At 36.5% G+C, this 20,023-nt stretch overlaps 1 protein-coding gene across 1 annotated transcript in view; it reads left to right on the forward strand.

Moving 5' to 3' along the window:
* The window catches only part of LOC116646638 (serine/threonine-protein kinase MRCK alpha-like), a 48,217-nt gene extending 28,394 nt beyond the window's left edge, over window positions 1-19,823 (forward strand). Inside the window, exons 6-10 of the mRNA XM_032427477.1 lie at window positions 4,212-4,295; window positions 6,613-6,718; window positions 8,269-8,405; window positions 9,048-9,187; window positions 19,724-19,823. Coding sequence (XP_032283368.1) covers window positions 4,212-4,295; window positions 6,613-6,718; window positions 8,269-8,405; window positions 9,048-9,187; window positions 19,724-19,823 — 567 coding nt within the window. The remainder of the gene's footprint in view (window positions 1-4,211; window positions 4,296-6,612; window positions 6,719-8,268; window positions 8,406-9,047; window positions 9,188-19,723) is intronic.
* Window positions 19,824-20,023: the final 200 nt, after the last annotated feature.

The raw sequence follows: 20,023 nt of genomic DNA on the forward strand, positions 1-20,023 counted from the left end.
CATTGTGTCTTGCATGTATTTCTCTGGGTTTATCCTATTTGGAATTCAGTCAGCTTCTGGAATCTACTATGTCTTTAGCCAAACTCAGGAAATTTTCAGACATTATTTCTCTGAGTACTTTCTCAGCCTCACCCTTTATACTCTCCTTCTGGGATTCTGATGTTAGATCTTTGGTAGTAGTCCTATTTTCCTGTCTATTTTCTCTCTGATGTTCTTATAGGATAACTGATATTGTTCTATCAAGTTCACGAATTCTTCCCTCTGTCCTCTTCATTTTTTTATTGGGCCATCCATTGATGTTTTAATAATGATTATTGTATTTTTTTAATTTCTCAAATTCCACTGGTTCTTCTTTATATCTTCTATTTCTTTTATGTTTTATATATATATTAAATATTTTTAAAATATCTTTATATATATTTTTTAATATATTTTACAAGTTTTTTAAAAATGCTTCTGTTATTCTAGTTTCTTTGAGTCCATATAAAAATTAGAATCTACTCGTCTGTATCTACAAACACTCTTTCTGGGATTTTGATTGGTATTGCATTAAATGAACAGATTAATGAGAATTAATATACTAACTACACGGCATCTTCCAATTCATGAACATGATATGTCATTCCATGTATTTAGGGCTTCTTTAATTTCTTTCATCAGTGCTTGGTAGTTGTCAGTCAACAGATCCTGTGCATGTTTTGTTAGGCTTATTTACATATATATGTAAATATATATTTACTTATTTAGTTTTATATATATATATATTTAAATTTTAGAGGTACTGTAAATAGTATTTAAATAGTACTTAAAAATCAATTTCCTATAGATTCAATGCAATCCCAGTCAAAATTCTGGCAAGTTATTTTGTGGATGTTGACAAATTGATTTTATAGTTTATACAGAGAGACAAAAGACCAAGAATAACCAACATAATATTGAAGGGGAAGAACAAAGTTGGAGGACTGATGCTACCCAATGTCAATACTTACTATAAAGCTACAGTAATCAAGACAGTGTGGTATTGGTAAAAGAATAGACAAATAGATCAATGAGACAGAACAGAAAGCCCAGAAATAGACCCACATAAATATAATCAACTGATCCTTGACAAAAGAGCAAAAGCAAAACAATGGAGCAGAGATAGTCTTTCAACAAATGGTGCTGGAACAACAGGACATCCACATGCAAAAGAATGAATCTAGACACAGACCTTACACTCTTCACAAAAATTAACTCAAAATGGATCACAGATCTAAATGTAAAATGCAAAACTATAAAACTCACTGAAGATATCATAGGAGAAAATCTAGATGACCTTGAGTTTGTCATTGACTTTTTAGATACAATATCAAAAGATAAGCTGGACTCCATTAAAATTAAAAACTCCTCTGTAAAAGACAATGTCAAGAGAAGGCAAAGATAATCGACAGGTTGGGAGAAAATATTTGCAAAAGACCAAAAAAAAAAAAAAAAAAAAAGAAAATATTTGCAAAAGACAAATTTAAACTATTATCCAAAATATACAAAGAACTCTTAAAACTCAACAATAAAAAACCAACTCAATTAAAAATGAGCCAAAGACCTAAATAGGTACTTCAACAAAGAAGATAGGTGGATTACAAATATGCATATGAAAATATGCTTCCAATCATACATCATCAGAGAAGTACAAATTAAAACAACGAGATACCACTACACACCTATCAGAATGGCCAAAATTTGGAACGCTGACAACACCAAATGCCAGTGCAGCAATAGCAACTCTCATCGCTGCTGCTGAGAGTGCAAAATGGTACAGCCACTTTGGAAGACACTCTGGCAGTTTCTTACAAATCTAAACATACTCTTACCATATACTACCCTGCACCTATACTCCTTGATATTTACCTAAAAAAAAGGAAAACTGATCTCCATATCAAATTATATACGTGGATGTTTACAGCAGCTTTATTCATAAATGCCACAACTTGGAAGCAACCAAGACATCCTTCAGCAGGTGAATGGATAAATGGTACATCCAGACAAGGGAACATTATTCACTACTAAAAAGAAATGAATTATTAAGCCATGAAAAGACATGAGGAGACCTTAAATTATTAATAAGTAAAAGAGCTAATCTGAAAAGGCTCCATACTGTACGATTCCAACCATATGACATTTGAAAAAGGCAAAACCATTGGTATAGTGAAAAGATCAGTGGTTGCCATAGTTTGGGAGAAGGGATGAATAGGTGAAGCACAGAGGATTTTCAAGGCTGTGAAAATACTCTGTACGATACCATAATGGTGGATACATGCCTATACATTTGTCCAAAACCACAGAATGTACGACACCAAGAGTGAACCCTAATGCAAACTATGGACTTTGAGTGATTATGATGTGTCAGTATTTCATTGATTCTAATTCTGGTGGGGGTTGTTGATAACTGGGGAGGCTATGCATGTGTGGAGACAGGGAACATTTGGGAAATCTCTGTACTTTCCCCTCGATTTCTCTGTGAACCTTAAACGGTTCTGAAAAATTGTCTTAGTAAAAAAAAAAAAAAAATCAGTTTCCAATTATTTATTGGTGTTACAGAGAAATACACCTTGGGTCATAGGATCTTACCAAACTTAGTAGTTCAAGATTTTTTTCCTTTGACATTCCCTGGAATTTTTTGTGCATACAATCATGTCCTCTGCAAATAGGACAGTTTGCTTTCTTCCTAACATGTATACCTATCTTTTCTAATTCTGCCTGGCACACTGGCTAGGGTTTTCAGCTCGATGTTGAATAAAAGTGGTGGTAGGGCGCCTGGGTGGCTCAGTTGGTTAAACGACTGCCTTTGGCTCAGGTCATGATCCTGGAGTCCCGGGATCGAGTCCCGCATCGGGCTCCCTGCTCGGCAGGGAGTCTGCTTCTCCCTCTCCCACTCCCCCCTCTTGTGCTCTCTCTCTCTCTCTCACTCTCTCTCTCAAATAAAAAAAAAAAAAAAAAAAAAAAAGTGGTGGTAGTGGTCATTCTTGCCTTGTTTTCATTCTTAGGTGAAAGCATTTGATTTTTAATCCTGAGTGGTAATGCCCGCCTTTGTTTTTTTGTTGATTTTTCATCCTGAGTGGTAATGCTTGCCTTTGTTTTTTGGTAGAGGCCTTTTATCAGACTAAGGAAGTGCTTCCTACTCCTAGTCTGTTGAGAGTTTTATCATGAATAGATGTTGAATTTGTCAAATGCTTTTGTATCAACTGATATGATGTGGTGTCTCTTCTTTAGACTGAAGATGGTCTCTTTTTAAACAAAAGAAAGCTAAAACAAGGGTAATTCATCAGTACATGTATCTAAGATTTTTAAGAGGGAATCTTTATCATATTCGTTTTTATAAATTCATATGAAAAAGTCTATTTAATGGGATATATAGTAAAAGGAGTGAAACACCATCTTTTTAAAGTATTTTTGTAAATATGGCAAATGTCCTGGGTCTCCTGCATTTACTACCAAACTTGTATGTTTTCTCCATGGTATCTGCCATCCTGGAAGGAGGGACATTCATCAAATATGTATACTTACGTCTTCTGCTCGACCACTTAACATCTTCCTTACAACTGGGCTGTACTTCCCAGTAACACCCACAAGCATCCAGTTCTTCCCATTTCAAGAATTATTTTCTATGAGTTCGCAGGAAAGAAATGTTTTATATCATATAAACAGCAAAATTTTATATAGTTGTTGAAGTCTAACTACATAAAGGTGATCTAGATTACCTAAGAATATTTTTAGATAGTTAGTACTCACAAAATCTTGCTGAACCCTCTGTAATTGATTTTGATATATTTCTATATATGTACAGCCATAAAACCCCCATTTACACTTATAAAACAGGTATTTCAAAGAGTCTTTTGAGGATTCTGATCATATATCTACTTATTAAAAGTCCCTTTCAAATATACGTATGATTAGCATTCTTTTAATGTAGTATACATGCTACGACATAATATTTTAAAATAGCCAACCTGCAATAAATTGTATAAAATATACATATATTTTGTTTGTAAAAAGTGAAGCATATATCTAAATTACTTAAAATATCTTTTCACCACTGTAAGAATTTTAATTTTACTATGTTTTTGTCTATTAACAAGTATAATTCTTTTGCCTCACTTGAGGAATTATTTAATTCTTATAATTTTGGAGATATATGTCACTTGCCCTTGTTTATTTTCATTTCCTTGATTCAGATTGTAGATTCTGCTCATCTACCGGTTCACACACCAACAATAAAGAGAAAGGAATATCATAGTAGTATCCTCTTTCCAACCAAGGTACGTGATTTAATTATAAGCTTAGCGGGTTCCTTTCAAAATGAGAATAAATTGGTTTTGCTGTTACTGTCTTGGCATTGACCAAAATTTTTTTGCAGTTACATTCATCAAACATCTGATCAGATTTAAAAATTTACACAACAGAAAATTCCACTGTAAAAATCTTCTTAAGGTTTGAATATAGCCAACACAGGGGTAAAACATTTAGTGACAATTTCAGGGGAATGTCTTTTCTATTAAATGGGCTTTGTTGTGTCTGTCAAGTCTCATTTAGAAATTATAGATGATGGTAAACTAATTAACCGAGTTTTGCCTTGAAATCTGCTCAAGGGATTCATATGCTGTATCTCATAACTTACTCCCAGATAAATTCTAAATTCAGCCGTAATTCAAATGTAAAACTGAAACCACGTAAGTACTAGAAATGTACTAGAAAGTCTTATAATTTTGGAGGAGAGAAAGCCTTTGTTTTTTGGATCAATATACTGCCTATTTATTTATTTTATTTTTTTTCAATATACTGCCTATTTAACAAATAATTTAAAATGACCAAAATATTCAAAGCATTCCTCTTTATTAGCAATAAGTAACCAGAGGCTGTAACAAATAGCAATAAAAAGAAAATTCATAAATACAATAAACCTGTTTTCCCAAACCTGACAGCAAATATTATCATAAATGATGAAACACTAAATCTTTTCAATTAAAACCAGGAACGGTATAGAATTACCCCATATCACCATTAGTATTCAGTAGTTTCTAAGCAATGCAATAAAAATGAAAATAAAATGACTGGAATAAACATTGGAACATAAAAGTCTTTCGTAAGATTGATATGATTGTTTGCCCACAACACCTAAGAGACTCTGGTTTAAAAAAAAAAACCAAAAACCTACTAAAATGAATAAGGTAATCTGAACATAAGGTAAATATATAAAATAACACGGGTTATCTCTGTTATATAATGAATACCTAGAAAAGAAATAGAAGATATTTGTATGCCAAGATCAACAAAAATATATATTAAAACCAAGAAAAAAATAAACATGGTGAGGATTTTGTCGAAATTAATGTATTATAAGGCAGTATCAATTAGAATATCAAAAGTATTTTATTTTCTTTCCTGTTTTCCTTCCCTTCTTCCCCTGGGGACTTGTGGTTAATCACAGTATATTAAAAAAGGCATACATCTTTGCTTTCTAATGAAAGCCAATAAAGGGAGAAAAAAGAACAGGCAAATAAGTCGGCATAAGGTTGGAAGATGAAAGCCTGGGTGAGGTTAGCAGAGCTGAGAAATCTGCATGCCAAGTGATGGGGAGGGCCTACTGAAGAGTCACAAGACAGTCGGTCGTTTGGAAGCCCAGAAAGACTCAGGGATTGGAGGCACCAGGTGCCCCAGGAGGGGAGGGTGATGTGCAGCTCCGCAAATGGGGGCAAACTGAAGACCTGAATGCGGTGCAGGGAGCCCGGTCCACACAGAGTGCCCATGGCAGGGCTTGCAGACTCTGCCCTTTTGTCCACTTTACAAGGAGGGAAAAGATATACAAAGGAGGGCAAACTTGCCAACTAGTGTTTGGAGAAGCCAGAGCTTGTTAGGATGTACTTATTGCTAATTTATGATAACAAAGAGGCCCGATCAAGAAATGGATAGTCCTCGGTGGGTGACTGATTTGTTGCTAATTCTGTGACAGCATTTGCAGGTTTCCTTGTCGGGGTTTCAGTTAGAAATTTCTGGATGCCCTCTGTCTCAGAGAGTGACATAGCCTGCTTCACTGGACCTTCCAATTCATGATTATTTTTTTATTGACAGTAGAAAATGAAACACATGATTTGCTAGAGAGAGAAAATTTTGAAATTATTCTTTCCCTCCAGAGAAGGTATAAAAACCATGTTATTTTTTGCTTACCCTTCCTCATTCAAGTATATACACAAAGGCAATTTTCACTCCACCGACTGAGAAGGAAACAATCGAAGAATCTGTCAGTCGAGAAAGCATCTTTGCAAGGTTCAGGATATATCGGCCCACATAAAAGCCAGGCTTGATTTATTTGGTTCCAAACAGTATTAATGAATATGTGATCACCAATGAAATCATTCTCCTCCTCTTCTTCCTCTTCTCGGTAATTTTTTTTTGGATCTCTTGCTCAACATTTCCTAATTATGAAGTAATGAGGGGACAAGCATCTTCCATTCTGGTGAGAAAGTGGGGGAGCTGCTTTTCTTTGTACATGAAATGATATCTGGGGCAAGGATTTGTGACCAGAATCACCTCTTCCACGTTACTTCACCCTCAGTGCTTGGCTGGTCTGTCTTGTAGAGTCAGAGCCACCGGTTTTTCCTCACGTCCTTCACGGCCCCCACCAAGTGTCACCAGTGCACGTCTCTGATGGTGGGTTTGATAAGACAAGGCTGTGCCTGTGACGGTAAGAGCTGGGGAAGAGAGGTGTGGGGGGCCAGGGCCGGCAGCTTTACGCTCACGTGCCCCCATCCGCAGGGCCTGCCGGCAAAGCACACTCCCTGGGTGGCCTATAAACACAGGAAGGAATGGCTCACAGGCCAGAAGTCTGAGATGAGGGGGCCAGCGTGGGCCGGCTCTGGCGAGAGCTCCCTTCAGGGAGGCAGACTGCTGACTTCTGCTTGTACCCTCCCGGGGCGAAGGGGCCAGGGAACTTTCTGGGGCCTCTTTCATAAGAGCATTCATCCCATTCATGAGGGTTCCACCCTCAGGTCCTCAGCGCCTCCCACAGGTCCCACCTCCGAATACCACCACACTGGGGGATATGATGTCAACATATGAATTTTGCAATACGTTATTAAGCAAAAATTTTGTTCTCTGAATTGCAGAAGCATGGCAGTAAAGCGATCCCTTTGCTAAAAATCTCTCTGAATCTGTTTCATATTGGAAAGATTGGACCCATGGCCATTGGGAATGCTTGGGGGGACCTTGGCACTGTGTGACTCTGGCCTTTTCAGCCTGTGAACAGTGTCCCCGGAGGTCCTGTTGGGCAGCCTGCAGGCAGGGCCATATCTATTAAGAACATGCATTCAGATATATTTCGTTCTCTGTAGCACTGGTAGAGCACGAGGACCCAATTCACTAGTTTATGTGGCAGGGAAATGGAACACTATCGGTGAGTTGTAATTGCTTTATCTGACTCATTTAATTTATTGCGGTAAACATTATTGTAAGGGAGCAATGTGCTTTTGGAGATACCGAACAGTGGATCACTGTGCCCTTGGACAAGGCATGAGGAAAACTTCTAGGGAACAGACTCTGTGCCGTGGGTTCCCTTAGCCAATCCTGTCCAGTGCTCCCTCCAGGACACAGCACTAAGCGGGACCACTTTCCTGCCCTCAGCACTGCCATGGCTGGAGCCACCTTAACCATAATCGCAACCTAGTGCATGAAACAAAACAGGATTTAAAATGGGGAATTAGGTGCGTGTAATATCCTTCCAGGGCTAAGGGGGCAGGCTCTGAGCTGAGTGCTCAGAAGCGTCTCCTGCCTCCAGCGTGGCTCGGTCTCTGCTGAGCCTGGGACAGCTGCTACCAACCAGGGTCAGAAAAAGATGACAAAATCAGGCCGCGGCCACCACGGGGGCAGCTCCCAGAGCCTGCTACTTCTGCCGGGATCAGGAAAGGCCCTGCGACTTGCAGTCTGCACAATCAGAATATCACCCACGGAATAAGGCCACCACCGCAGCTGGGACCTCACACCCCTGCGGGCTGCATCCATGCAGTAAAGTGGGTGGTCTGCATCCTGCACCTCTCCCAGCCTGGCTCAACGCAGTCTCACAGGAAGTCCTCTTACTAGTGGAACTTCAATCAGGGCCAAAACTCAGCTGCAAGGAGTCTGGAAAATGTAGTTTTTAGCATTTTGATCTCTCTAAGAGCAGACAGAACTGCAGTGGGGGGTGAGAGAGTAAAACCATTGTGTTTCCCGCTATCATGTCTCTTTATTCCCTTCAAAAAGCATGTGGGTTCTCATGTCACACAACCTGTGTAGAAAAGGCTCCGAGAGCTTGTCCAGCGCCTTCTCAACAGAAGAAAGGTGCCCTCTGTCTGGATGCACAGAAAGGCACAGGAACAGCCTATGAAGGCCACGTCTGGGTAAGTGTCACTATTTGGGGTTTAGATGAACTCTAGATAAGTTTATCAATCACCTCGCACTCTGTGAGCACATTTGTAAAAAAAGGTTATATAATATTTATAACAGATTACACAATACAAATCATATGCAAATCAACATATTTGTTCCATTCTAAGAAGCTAGTTTGAGAACAAAATTTAGCTGTCCCCAATAGGATATTTTTAAATGTCTCTTAAGTTTTCTGTGCAAACCTCACCCTGTGATGAACAAATGTTGAAAACTAATGATGGAACTTTGAATTCCAGTCAGCAATGACAAATTTTGAGACTAAAAGTAAAATAACCTTTCTGAGAAATATTTAAACTCTGAGTTGAATTTGAGGCATGGTGTTACCAAATTTGAATTTAATGTTACCAGAGACAAAGAGACAAGTGTCAATCTTATTTTCACAAGAGATATTCAGTCTTCAAAGGAATTCCCTTGTTTTTTAAAATTTTAATTATGTTATACACAGTTCTGTTCCACAGCTTTAACAAGAAAAGTGACAGATTTATAACACATTTATTATTTTAATTTTATATGTAATAATTGGATAGTATTTGATGTTTCAGCTCAGATTGTTTTTATTTGTTGTTGTTGTTTTTTTAAAATCAAAACTAAAGATCCCAAAGAAAGCAGGGGTGAAGAAAGGATGGCAGAGAGCACTAGCTATAGTTTGTGACTTCAAGCTCTTCCTGTATAATATGGATGAAGAAAAAGACTCAAAACCCAATGTTGTCGTGAGTCAAGTGATTGACATGAGGTAAGCTTTGAAAGAGAGAATTTTTTTAATTAAAAAAATGGGAATAAAAATGGCTTCTGATATTTTCTTTAAATACTCTTGTCATTAAAATTTAACTTTATGTTAAAGTTCCTAATTTTCTCCATTGCCATGTAAATTTCAAAATAGAAGATTTTTGTCTAAAGTTTGCATCACCACCCTTAAGGTATGCATTATAATTCAGGGCGATATTTCTGAGAGTTTTTTACACAAAAGTTATCTTCTTAGTCTGTGTGTGTGTGTGTGTGTGGGTGTGGGTGTACGGCAAGAGAAGAAATAGCATCTCAAAACCAGACACTTTATAGTGAGATGTAATTCACACACCATAAATGTCACCATTTTAAAGTGTGCAATTCACCAGTTTTTAGTATGTTCACAAGGTTATACAACCATCACCACAATCTAATTTTAGAACATTTTCATCATGCCAAAAAGAAACCATATAGGCATTAGCAGTCATTCTACATTTTCCCTTGCCCCAAAGCCCCTGGTAACCACGAATCTATTTCTGTCTCTATGGATTTGCCCACTCTGGTTATTTCACATAAATGGAATCATATGTGAAGCTTGCCTTTGGCTTCCTTCACTGAGCATACTGTTTTCAAGTTTCCTCCATGTCGCCTGTATCCATATTTCATTACTTTTTACGGCTTATGCCCTTTTTTAGGTTGAGGAAATTCCCTTCTATTCCTAGTTTGTTAAGTGTTTTTATCGGGAAAGGGTGTTGGATTTTGACAAATGCTTTTGCTGTGTCTATTGAGGGAGTCATATGGTTTTTTTCCCTTTTATTATGGTGTATTACACTGATTGAATTTTAAATATAAAACCTACCTTACATTCCTGGGATAAATCCCACTTGGTTACGTTGTGAGAAAAATAGGAATATCCTTTTTACATGCTGCTGGACTGGATTAGCTGCAAATTTATTGAGGATTTTTCCATCTGTATTAATACAGAATATTGGTCTATAGTTTTCTTTTATTAGATATTTTTGCCTGGTTTTGGTGTTAGAGTAATAATGGCCTCAGAATGAGTTGGAAAGTACTCTTTCCCCTCTTATTTTTTTGGAAGAATTTGTGAAGGATTGGTATTAAATATGTTTGGCAGAATTCACTAATGAAACCATCTGGTCTTGAACTTTTATTTATGGGAAGTTTTCTGATGACTATCTCAATCTCTACTTGTTATAAATCCATTCAGATTTCTATATCCTCCTGAGTTAGCTTTAATACTTTGTGTTTCCTAGGAATTTTTCTATTCTTTTATATTTTCTAATTTTTTTGGCATGTGATTGTTCATAGTATTCCTGTATACTTCTTTTAATTTCTGAAAGGTCAGTTAGTTATGTTCCCTCTCTCATTTCTGATTTTAGTAATTTGAATCTTCTCTCATTTTTTTCTTGGTTTAGCTAAAAGCTTGCCAATTTTGTTAATCTTTTTAAAGAACCAAATTTTGCTTTTATTGATTTTCTCTTATTTTTCTATATTCTGTTTTATTAATTTCCGCTCTTTCTTTGTTATTTCCTTCCTTCTGCTTATTCTGGGTTTAGTTTGCTCTTTTTTCTAGTTTACTAAGGTGGAAAGTTAGGTTATTGAATTGAGGTCTTCATCTAATTACTCCTTTTGTCCCCCTTCGTCTCTTCTCTTACTTTGGGATTCCCATGATGTGTATCTTAGTATTATTTATGATGTCCTGCAGGTCTCTGAGGCTCTGTTCATTTTTCTTCATTCTTTTTTCTTTCTTTTTCTTAGATTGGATAATATTTACTGACCTATCTTCAAGTTCAGTGATTTTGTCTTCTGCTTACTCAAATCTGTTTTTGAGCCCCACTAGTGAATTTTTCACTTCAGTTATTTTACTCTTCAACTTCAGAATTTCTATTTGGTTCTTTTTTTACAATTTTGGATTCCTTATTGATATTTTCTATTTGGCAAGACATCACTCATAATTTTCTTTAGTTCTTTAGCCGTGGCTTCCTTTAGGTCTTCAAACATATTTAAAATAGCTGATTTAAATCTTTGTCTAATAAATTCAACATATGGGTTTCCTGGGGAATAGTTTCTACTGGCTGCATTTTTCCTGTGTATTGGTCATACTTTTGTGTTTCTTTGCATGTCTTATAAATTTTTCTTAAAAATTGGATATTTCAATTAATGAAATTGGCAACTCTGGTAATTCAATTCCACCTCCTCTCCAGAATTTGTTGTTGTTGTTACTTGTAATTGTTTTTTGTTTCTTTGGTGATTTTTCTGAACTAATCTGTAAAGTCTTTATTCTTTGTCATGTGTGGTCACTGAAGTCGCTACTTTGTTAGCTTAATGGTCAGCTAATGACTGTGCAGAGATTTTTTTAAGCATCTGGATCCATTATATCTCCCAGTCTTTGCTGAAGGGCTTTGTGTGCAAATTGGGGCACTCCTTCAGTACTCAGCCAGGCAGTTGATAACATTGTCCTAGCCTTTACTTTCTACTTGTGCAAGTCCTTAAGAATAATGAAAGAAATAATGGCTGAAAACTTCCCAAATTTGATGTAAAACATTAATCTACACATCCAAGTCAGCAAGAAGTGAGAACTTATGGCCTTCTCAGGTCTTTCCCTGAGTATAGCACAGCTCCAGGAATGTTCATAGCCCTATACATGCGCATCGACATCTAGATTCCTAGCAATATGCCCGAGCTTTTCAAAGACCCTATGGACATCTCACTTCCTATCTTATCTTTTTAAGATTTTTGATTAATCTCTTTTTTTGCCCCAGTTGTTAAACACTGCCTAGGCAGCTGTGTAGTTAAGATGCTTCCTGGTAGTTGTTTTCTATAAGAGCCCCTTGGGGATAGATTTTTCAAACTTGGAGAGCTCTGAGTTAAATCAAATATACCAGTTTCTTTCTAATACCTGCTCCTCTTTTCTGCTCCCCCCAGTATCCACTGGCTTCTAGGATGCACTGTAAATAGGCTGCCATTTTTCAAGGCTACTGAGGAGCTGGAAAATGGAGCATGCAACTACGGCAAGTTAAATCACCACAAAGCTCAGGATTCCCATCAAGATTTAGCTGTTTTTCTTGAATAAATCCTCCTCAGATTGCCACAAACTTTGGTTATAGAGTTCTGAAAAAGTTGATTTTGATTCATTTTACCAGTTTTTTCCCTCTTTTTTTTTTTTTATGAAGGGGAGAATCTTCAGAGATCTTTACTCTGCCATTTTTGCTGATGTCTCTTTGTTTATTATTAAGTAATTATTGAATCAGTGAACTTGTAGCAAGTGTATCTTATTGAAAGAAATGCAATAATATGTTGTCTCCCCTGCCCTTCTGAATCTCTGAAGTCCCTTTGCACATTCCTCTTAGTGTATCTGGGTATCTCTCCTTGGCCTTTTACTCTTCCCCCTCTGCACACACCCAAGGTGATCCCATCATTTCCTGTGGCTCCAGGCATCATCTGCACCATGATGACATGCTCTGCCTGAATGTTCTATCACAGATTATTTGGGTCTTCATATTCATCCTGTCTTATTTTGATTCCTTACTCAAAAACTCTACTCTATATTCTTCATACAAGTTAATGTCACCCTTGTCAGAAATTTGATAGTACCTTGAATAACTGGCACAGGAAACCAGATTATCTTGAAGGTGACTTTGAAAGATTAGTCTGGCAGTAGATTTATTTTTTATGCGAGAGAGTGTTTGGTGTTGGGGATGGGAAATGAAAGCAATGCTGGAGTCAAGTCTAGCTTGCAATCGTCCATTCTTCAGACTGAATGAGTGTCTGCGCTAATGTGATGGCTCCAGGAATTACAAAAGAAGAGATGGGTACAAGAAATACTACTAAGGTGATCTCACAGAGAAAGGAAAATGAAGAAAAGAGTAACAATAATAGATGGTACTGAGGTTTTAAGTCATGAAGAATAAGAAAGGGTAACAGCAGTAAAGTTACAATGGAGAATGATCATATTGGGGGAAAGATATAAGTTAGTTTTAGATGTTGAAGCAGCAGAAAATCATCAAGTGAGCCAGATCAAACAGACTTCTACTTTCAACCAAAATGGAGTAACAGGGACTCAGGGTGCGGGACTGGCCCAGTCAGAAGAGCATGTGACTCGATCTCAGGGCTGTGAGTTTGAGCCCCATATTGGGTGTAGAGATTACTAAAAAGAATTAAAAAAAAAATGGAGTCCCCTGTTACAGGGACCATATTTAACCTTCCCTCTGAAACAACCAAGAAACTGATTTAAAGTGCTGCATATCAGATAATAAAAGGCAGTGACTCCTAAAAAGTGGAAACAAATGAGGTGATCTCTATATTTGCCTCAAGTTACTGCCTTGTGAGAGTTTCTAGGACATAACACAGGAAGAGGAATTCCAGGCAGAGCCAGGTAGACTCCTAGAGTTGAAGACATGTAGCTGAGAGGCAGAGACAGAGAAATCTCCAGGGATCTACAGAAGATTTCATTCAAGGAGTCAGCAAATTACTGATCAGCACATGCATGTGAGGAAACTACCAGACGCTAGTGAAAGAACCACCTGAAGGATTAGAGAGAAGAGTGCCTGTTCCAACCAGCCAGACTGGAAACCTCAAGATAACTGAGTAACTCTGTATCTTTAAGTAATTCAATTTTAATGAAACATTATAGAAAATTCCAAGTCCAAATAGTTTCACTGAGGTTTTTTTTTTTTTTTTTTTTAATTGAATGTCTAAGGAACACACAATACCAATTCTACATAAAATTTTCCAGGAAATTGAGGAGCAGGTTCCTAACTCATTTATGGAACCTGCATTACCTTGATACCAAAGCCAGACAAAGACATTACAAGAAAACTACAAACCTTTCTTCTCAAACTATTCCAAAAAATACAAGAGGAAGGAAAACTTCCAAATTCCTTCTATGAGGCCAGTATCACTGTGATAACAAAACCAGATAAAGACACCAAAAAAAAAAAGGAGAATTACAGGCCAATATCTCTCATGAATATAGATGCAAAATTCTTCAACAAAATATTAGCAAATCCAACCCAATAATACATTAAAAAAGTCATACAGCACACGTCAAGTAGGATTTATTTTTGGGACACAATGGTGGTTCAATATTCACAAAACAATCAACATATGTCACATCACTAACAGAAAGGGTAAAAACCATGTGATAATTTCAATAGATACGGAAAAAGCATTTGACAAAGTACAATTTCCATTCATGATAAAAAACGTTCTGCAAAATAGGTCTAGAGGGAATATAGCTCAACATAATAAAGGCCTTATTTGGAAAAAACCACAACCAACATCAGACTCAATGGTGAAAAACTGAGAGCTTCTGCCCTAAGGTCAGGAAGCAATCAGACAACATAGAGAAATAAAAGGCATCCAGATTGGAAAAGAAGAAGTGAAACTCTTGCTATTTGCACAAGACATGATGTTATGTATAGAAAGCCCTAAAGACTCCACCAAAAAACTGGTAGAGTTGATAAATGAATTTGGTAAAGTCACAGGATACAAAATCAATGTACAGAAATCTGTTGCATTCCTATACACTAATAATGAAGCAGTAGAAAGTGAAATTTAAAAAAATAATCCCATTAACAACTGCACCAAAGACAAGAAAATATCTGGGAATGAACTTATCCAAAGAAGTAAAAGACCTGTACCCTTAGAAAACACTGATGAAAGAAATTCAAGACAATGCAAAGAAATGGAAGGATATTCCATGCTTTTGGATTGAAGAACAAATATTGTTAAAATGCCTATACTACCCAAAGCAATCTACAGGCTGAATGCAATCCCTATCAAAATGTCAATAGCATTTTTCACAGAACTAGAACAAACAGTCCTACAATTTGTATTGAACCACAAAAGACCTCGAATAGCCAAAGCAATCTTGAAAAAGAAAAAATTGGAAATATCACAATTCCAGATTTCAAGTTCTATTAGAAAACAGTAGTAATTAAAACAGTATGGTACTGGCATAAAAATAGGCACATAGATCAACAGAATAGAACAGAAAACCCAGAAATAAACCCATAATTATATGGCCAATTAAACTTTGACAAGGGAGGAAGGAATATACAACAGGAAAAAGACTCTCTTCAACAAATGGTGTTGGGAAAACTGGATAGCCACGTGCAAAAGAATGAAACTGGGCCACTATCATTCACTATCTGCAAAAATAGACTCAAAATGGATTAAAGACCTCAATGTGAGACCTGAAGCCATAAAAATCCTTGAAGAGAGCATAGGCAATAATTTCTCTGACATTAGCTGAAGTAACTCTTTTTTAAATATGTCTCCTGAGGCAAGGTAAATAAAAGCAAAAATAAACTGTTGGGATTACATAAAAAAAAAAAAAGTTTCTGCACGGCAAAAGCGACTATCAACAAAACTAAAAGGCAATCTACTGAATAGAAGATATTTGCAAATGGCACATCTGATAAAGGGTTAGTATCCAAAATATATAAAGAACTGATACAATTCAATACCCCAAAATCAAATAATCCAATTTAGAAATGGGCAGAAGACATGAATAGACATTTCTCCAAAGAGGACATCCAGATGGCAAACAGACACATGAAAAGATGCTCAACATCACTCATCATCAGGGAAATGCAAATCAAAACTACAATGAGATACCACCTCACACCTGTCAGAATGGCTAAAATAAAAAACACAAGAAACCACAAGTGTTGGCAAGGATGTGGAGAAAAAGGAACCATCTTACATTGGTGGTAGGAATGCAAACTGGTACAGTCACTGTGGAAAAGAGTATGAAGGTTTCTCAAAAAGTTAAAAATAGAACTACCCTACAATCCAGTAACTGCACTACTGGGTATTTACCCAAAAACACTTATTCAAAGGGATACATGCACCCTATGTTTATTGCCACATTATTTACAGTAGCCCAACTATGAAAGCGGCCCAAGTATCTATCAACAGATGAATGGATAAAGAAGATGTGGTACACACACACACACACACACACACATACACACACACACATACACACACACGCACACAGGAATATTATTCAGCTATAAAAAAGAACGAAATCTTGCCATTTGCAACAGCATGGATAGAGCTAGGGAGTATAATGTGAAGCAAAATAAGTCAGTCAGAGAAAGACAAATCCATATGATCTCACTTATAAGTGGAATTTAAGAAACAAAACAAATGAGCAAAGGAAAAGAGAGAGGGAGGGAAATCAAGAAAAAGACCCTAACTATAGAGAACAAACTGATGGTTACCAGAGGGGAGGTGGGTGGGAGGATGGGGGAAATAGGGGATAGGGATTCAAGAGTATACTTATCATGATGAAATAAAATAAGATAAAATATTTTAAAAAGCGCAAACCTATATTCTTTGTGAACTTAGTTGCAAAAAGTCTTTACAAAATGTTAGTAACTTGAATCCAATATTATGTAAAAATTATATTGCATCATGAACAAGTATGGTATATCTGAGGAAGGTTGGATTAACATTCCAAAATCAATTTACTACGTTAACATATGAAAAAAGATCATGTCAAAAGATACAGTAAATGCATTTGACAAAATCACATTTATTCTCGATGAACTCTTAGAAGGGAGCTCCCTCATCCTGATAAGGGCATCTATGAAAATCTTGTTAACATCATAAATTAGTGGCAAAAGACTCAATGTTTTCTGTCTAAGATCAGAAGCAAGAAAAAGATGTTTACTCTTACGACCCTGATTTATTTAACATTGTACTGGAATCCTAGCCAGGGAAGAAAAAGAAATAAAATACATCCAGGTTGGAAAAAAGGAAGCAAAGTTATTCATAGACAAAATGAACATCTATGAAGAAAATCCAAAGCCATCTATAAAAAAGCTATTAGAACTAATATATGAATTTAGCCAGTTTGCAGGATACATGATCAATATATAAAAATGGACTGCACTTCTTTACACTAACAACAAGTAATCAGAAATTGAAATTAAATAAGCAATACCATTTGCAATAGCATCAAAACATATTAGAAGTTAGGAATCAGTCTGACAAAAGATGTGCAAGACTTGTACACTGAAACTATAAAATACTGATTAAAAAATTAAGACCTAAATAAATGGAGAGTGACTGTGTTCATGCATTGGAAAAGTCGATATTTTAAAAATATGAGTGTTCCCAAAATTGATCTATACTTTCAACACAATCTTAATCAAAATCCCAGCAGGCTTTTTCACTTTTTGTAGAAATTGACAAATTGATTTTAAAATTCATAGGGAAATGCAAAGAGGTGGAAGAGACAAAACAACTTTGAAAAAAAGAACAAATCCAGAAATACATACACAAATACATACATATATAAAACATTTATAACATACATACAAAATATATTTGCAAATATACAAAATATATTTACGTATATACATAACAGATTTGTGTATATCTTTCTGGATTTTCTATTCTATTAGTTAGACAGTTGACCCTGGAACCACACTGGTTTGAACTGCACAGGTCCAGTTACATGCAAATTTTTTTTGATAAACACAGTACATCATACTGCACTGTAAATGTATTTGCTTTTCCTTATGATTTTAAGAACATTTTCTTTTCTCTAGCTTATTTTAAGAATATAGTATATAACATATATAAAATACAGAATATGTGTTAATCTACTTGTTTATGTCATCAGTAAGACTTCCAATCAACAGTAGATGACTAGCAATGAAGTTTTTGGGGAGTTAAAAGTTATACATGGATTTCTGACTGCACGGGGATGGTCAATGCCCCTAACCCCCACATTGTTCAAGGGTCAACTGTATACAATATTTTCTACAAGTTGTAAAGGCAACCAACAAATGGTACTGGAATTTTAGATATTTGTATGCAAAAAAAAAAAAAAAAAACCTCTGATCCATACTTTTTACCATATACAAAAATTAACTCAAAATAGATCATAGAACCAAATGTAAAACCTAAAACTATAAAGTACCCAGAAGTAGACACAGGAGAAAACCTTTCTGACCATGGATAAGACAAAGAATTTTTAGATATAACACCAAAGCACAATACGTACAAGAAAAAAAAATTGATAAATTGGACTATATCAAAATTTAAAACTTCAGCTCCTTGAAGTCCACTGTTAAGAGAAGTAACAAGCTGCAGAGTGGGGGAAATCGAACTCCTGACAAGGACTTATATCCAAAATGTAGAAAGAATTCTTAAAACTCAATAATAAGAGAATAAATAGCTCAATTTTCAAAAAATGGGCAAAAATTTGAAAAGATACTTCAACAAAGAAGATACACATATGGCCAGTAAGCACATGAACAGATGCTCAACATCATTAATTATTAGGTAAATTCAAATAGAACAACCATGTGATGGCACTACACATCCATAAGAAAGGCTAAAATTGAAAAGACTGACCGTTTCCAGTGTTGGGAGGATGTGAGGACCTAGAACATTCTTACACTGCTTTGTAAATCGAGGAATCACTTTGGAAAAGAGTTTGGAAGTTCCTTGAAAAGTTAAATGCACATCTACTGTATCATCCCGTCTCGCTGGAGAGACTGGAATACCTGGAAATACTCCTAGGTATTTCCCCAAGAGAAATCATATGTCCATGAAAGATACACATGAATAGTCGTAGCAGCTTTATTTAAAATAGCTCCAAACTTGAAATAACCCAAATATCCATTATTGGGTGAAGGGATACGTTGTGGCATATCCATACAATGGAATATTGCAAACCAATAAGAAGAAATTAAATATTCATCTGTGCGACAACATGGATGAATCTCAAGATAATTATGCTGCGAAAAAGCAGCCAGACAGAAAAAATACATATTGTATGTCTTCATTTATATAAGATGCTAGAAAATTCAAACTAAAGTGGCAGGAAGCAGATCAGTGGTTGATTGGGGAAGGGGAGGGATTACAAAGCAGTCCCAGGAAACTTTTTCGGGTGATGGACATGTTCATCATGTACATTTTGTGGTGATGGCTTCACGGGTGTATACATAAATCAGAACTTTTCTAATCGTCCACTTTATAAATATGCGCAGTTGTAGGTCAGTTATACCTTAGTATAAAAAAATCTATCAAAGCAGCTGATCTGAGGGCACAAGTCCCCTATTCTAGGCAGTGGCTTTGGAGTCAGGCAGGTGCTCCTATTCCAGTCCATGAGGACTGTCTGAATTGGGGTCAGCCTAGAGTTTACTGGCATTTCTTTCTTTCTTTTTTTTTAAGATCTATTTATTTGAGAGAGAGAGAGAATGAGAGTGTGTGAGTGGGATAAAGAGGGAGAGGAGAGCGGGAGCCTGCTGTGGGGCTTGATCCCACAACCCTGAGATCACCAGCTAAACCAAACCAAAAGTCGGCACTCAACCATCTGAGCCACCCAGGTGCCCCTACTTGGGTTTTCTAATATGCTGCTGGGCAAGCACTGCTGATACAATATTTTGATTACTATCAGTTACTATAGAAAAGAATGTAAAAAATCTATGAAATTAAAATTGATGATTATGGTTATATATTGTTTTACTCACGTTCAGGTGATTCTACTCACTTTCAGTGTCTTGCTTTTCCTCCAGGGATGGAGCATTTTCTGTCAGTTCTGTCTGGCCCTCCGATTTTATTCCTGCAAGGAGAAAGGAAATGCCCCGTATGTTTAAAGTAAGCATGCATGCTGCCACTGGATCTCTGGATGGTACATTTTGTTTCATCCCTTTCTTGACTGTCTATAGAAGGTCAAAGCACTTTGTGCTGCTGAAGGTCATTGAAGGTTGAGATTTCAGAAGTGCTGGGGGATCATGTCCCCCCTTCCTACCTCCCAATTGCGACAATAAATCTATTCCCCTATTTCTAGTTGGGG

Source organism: Phoca vitulina, unplaced genomic scaffold (genome assembly GCF_004348235.1).
Source record: "Phoca vitulina isolate PV1807 unplaced genomic scaffold, GSC_HSeal_1.0 scaffold37, whole genome shotgun sequence".
Lineage (NCBI taxonomy): Eukaryota > Metazoa > Chordata > Mammalia > Carnivora > Phocidae > Phoca > Phoca vitulina.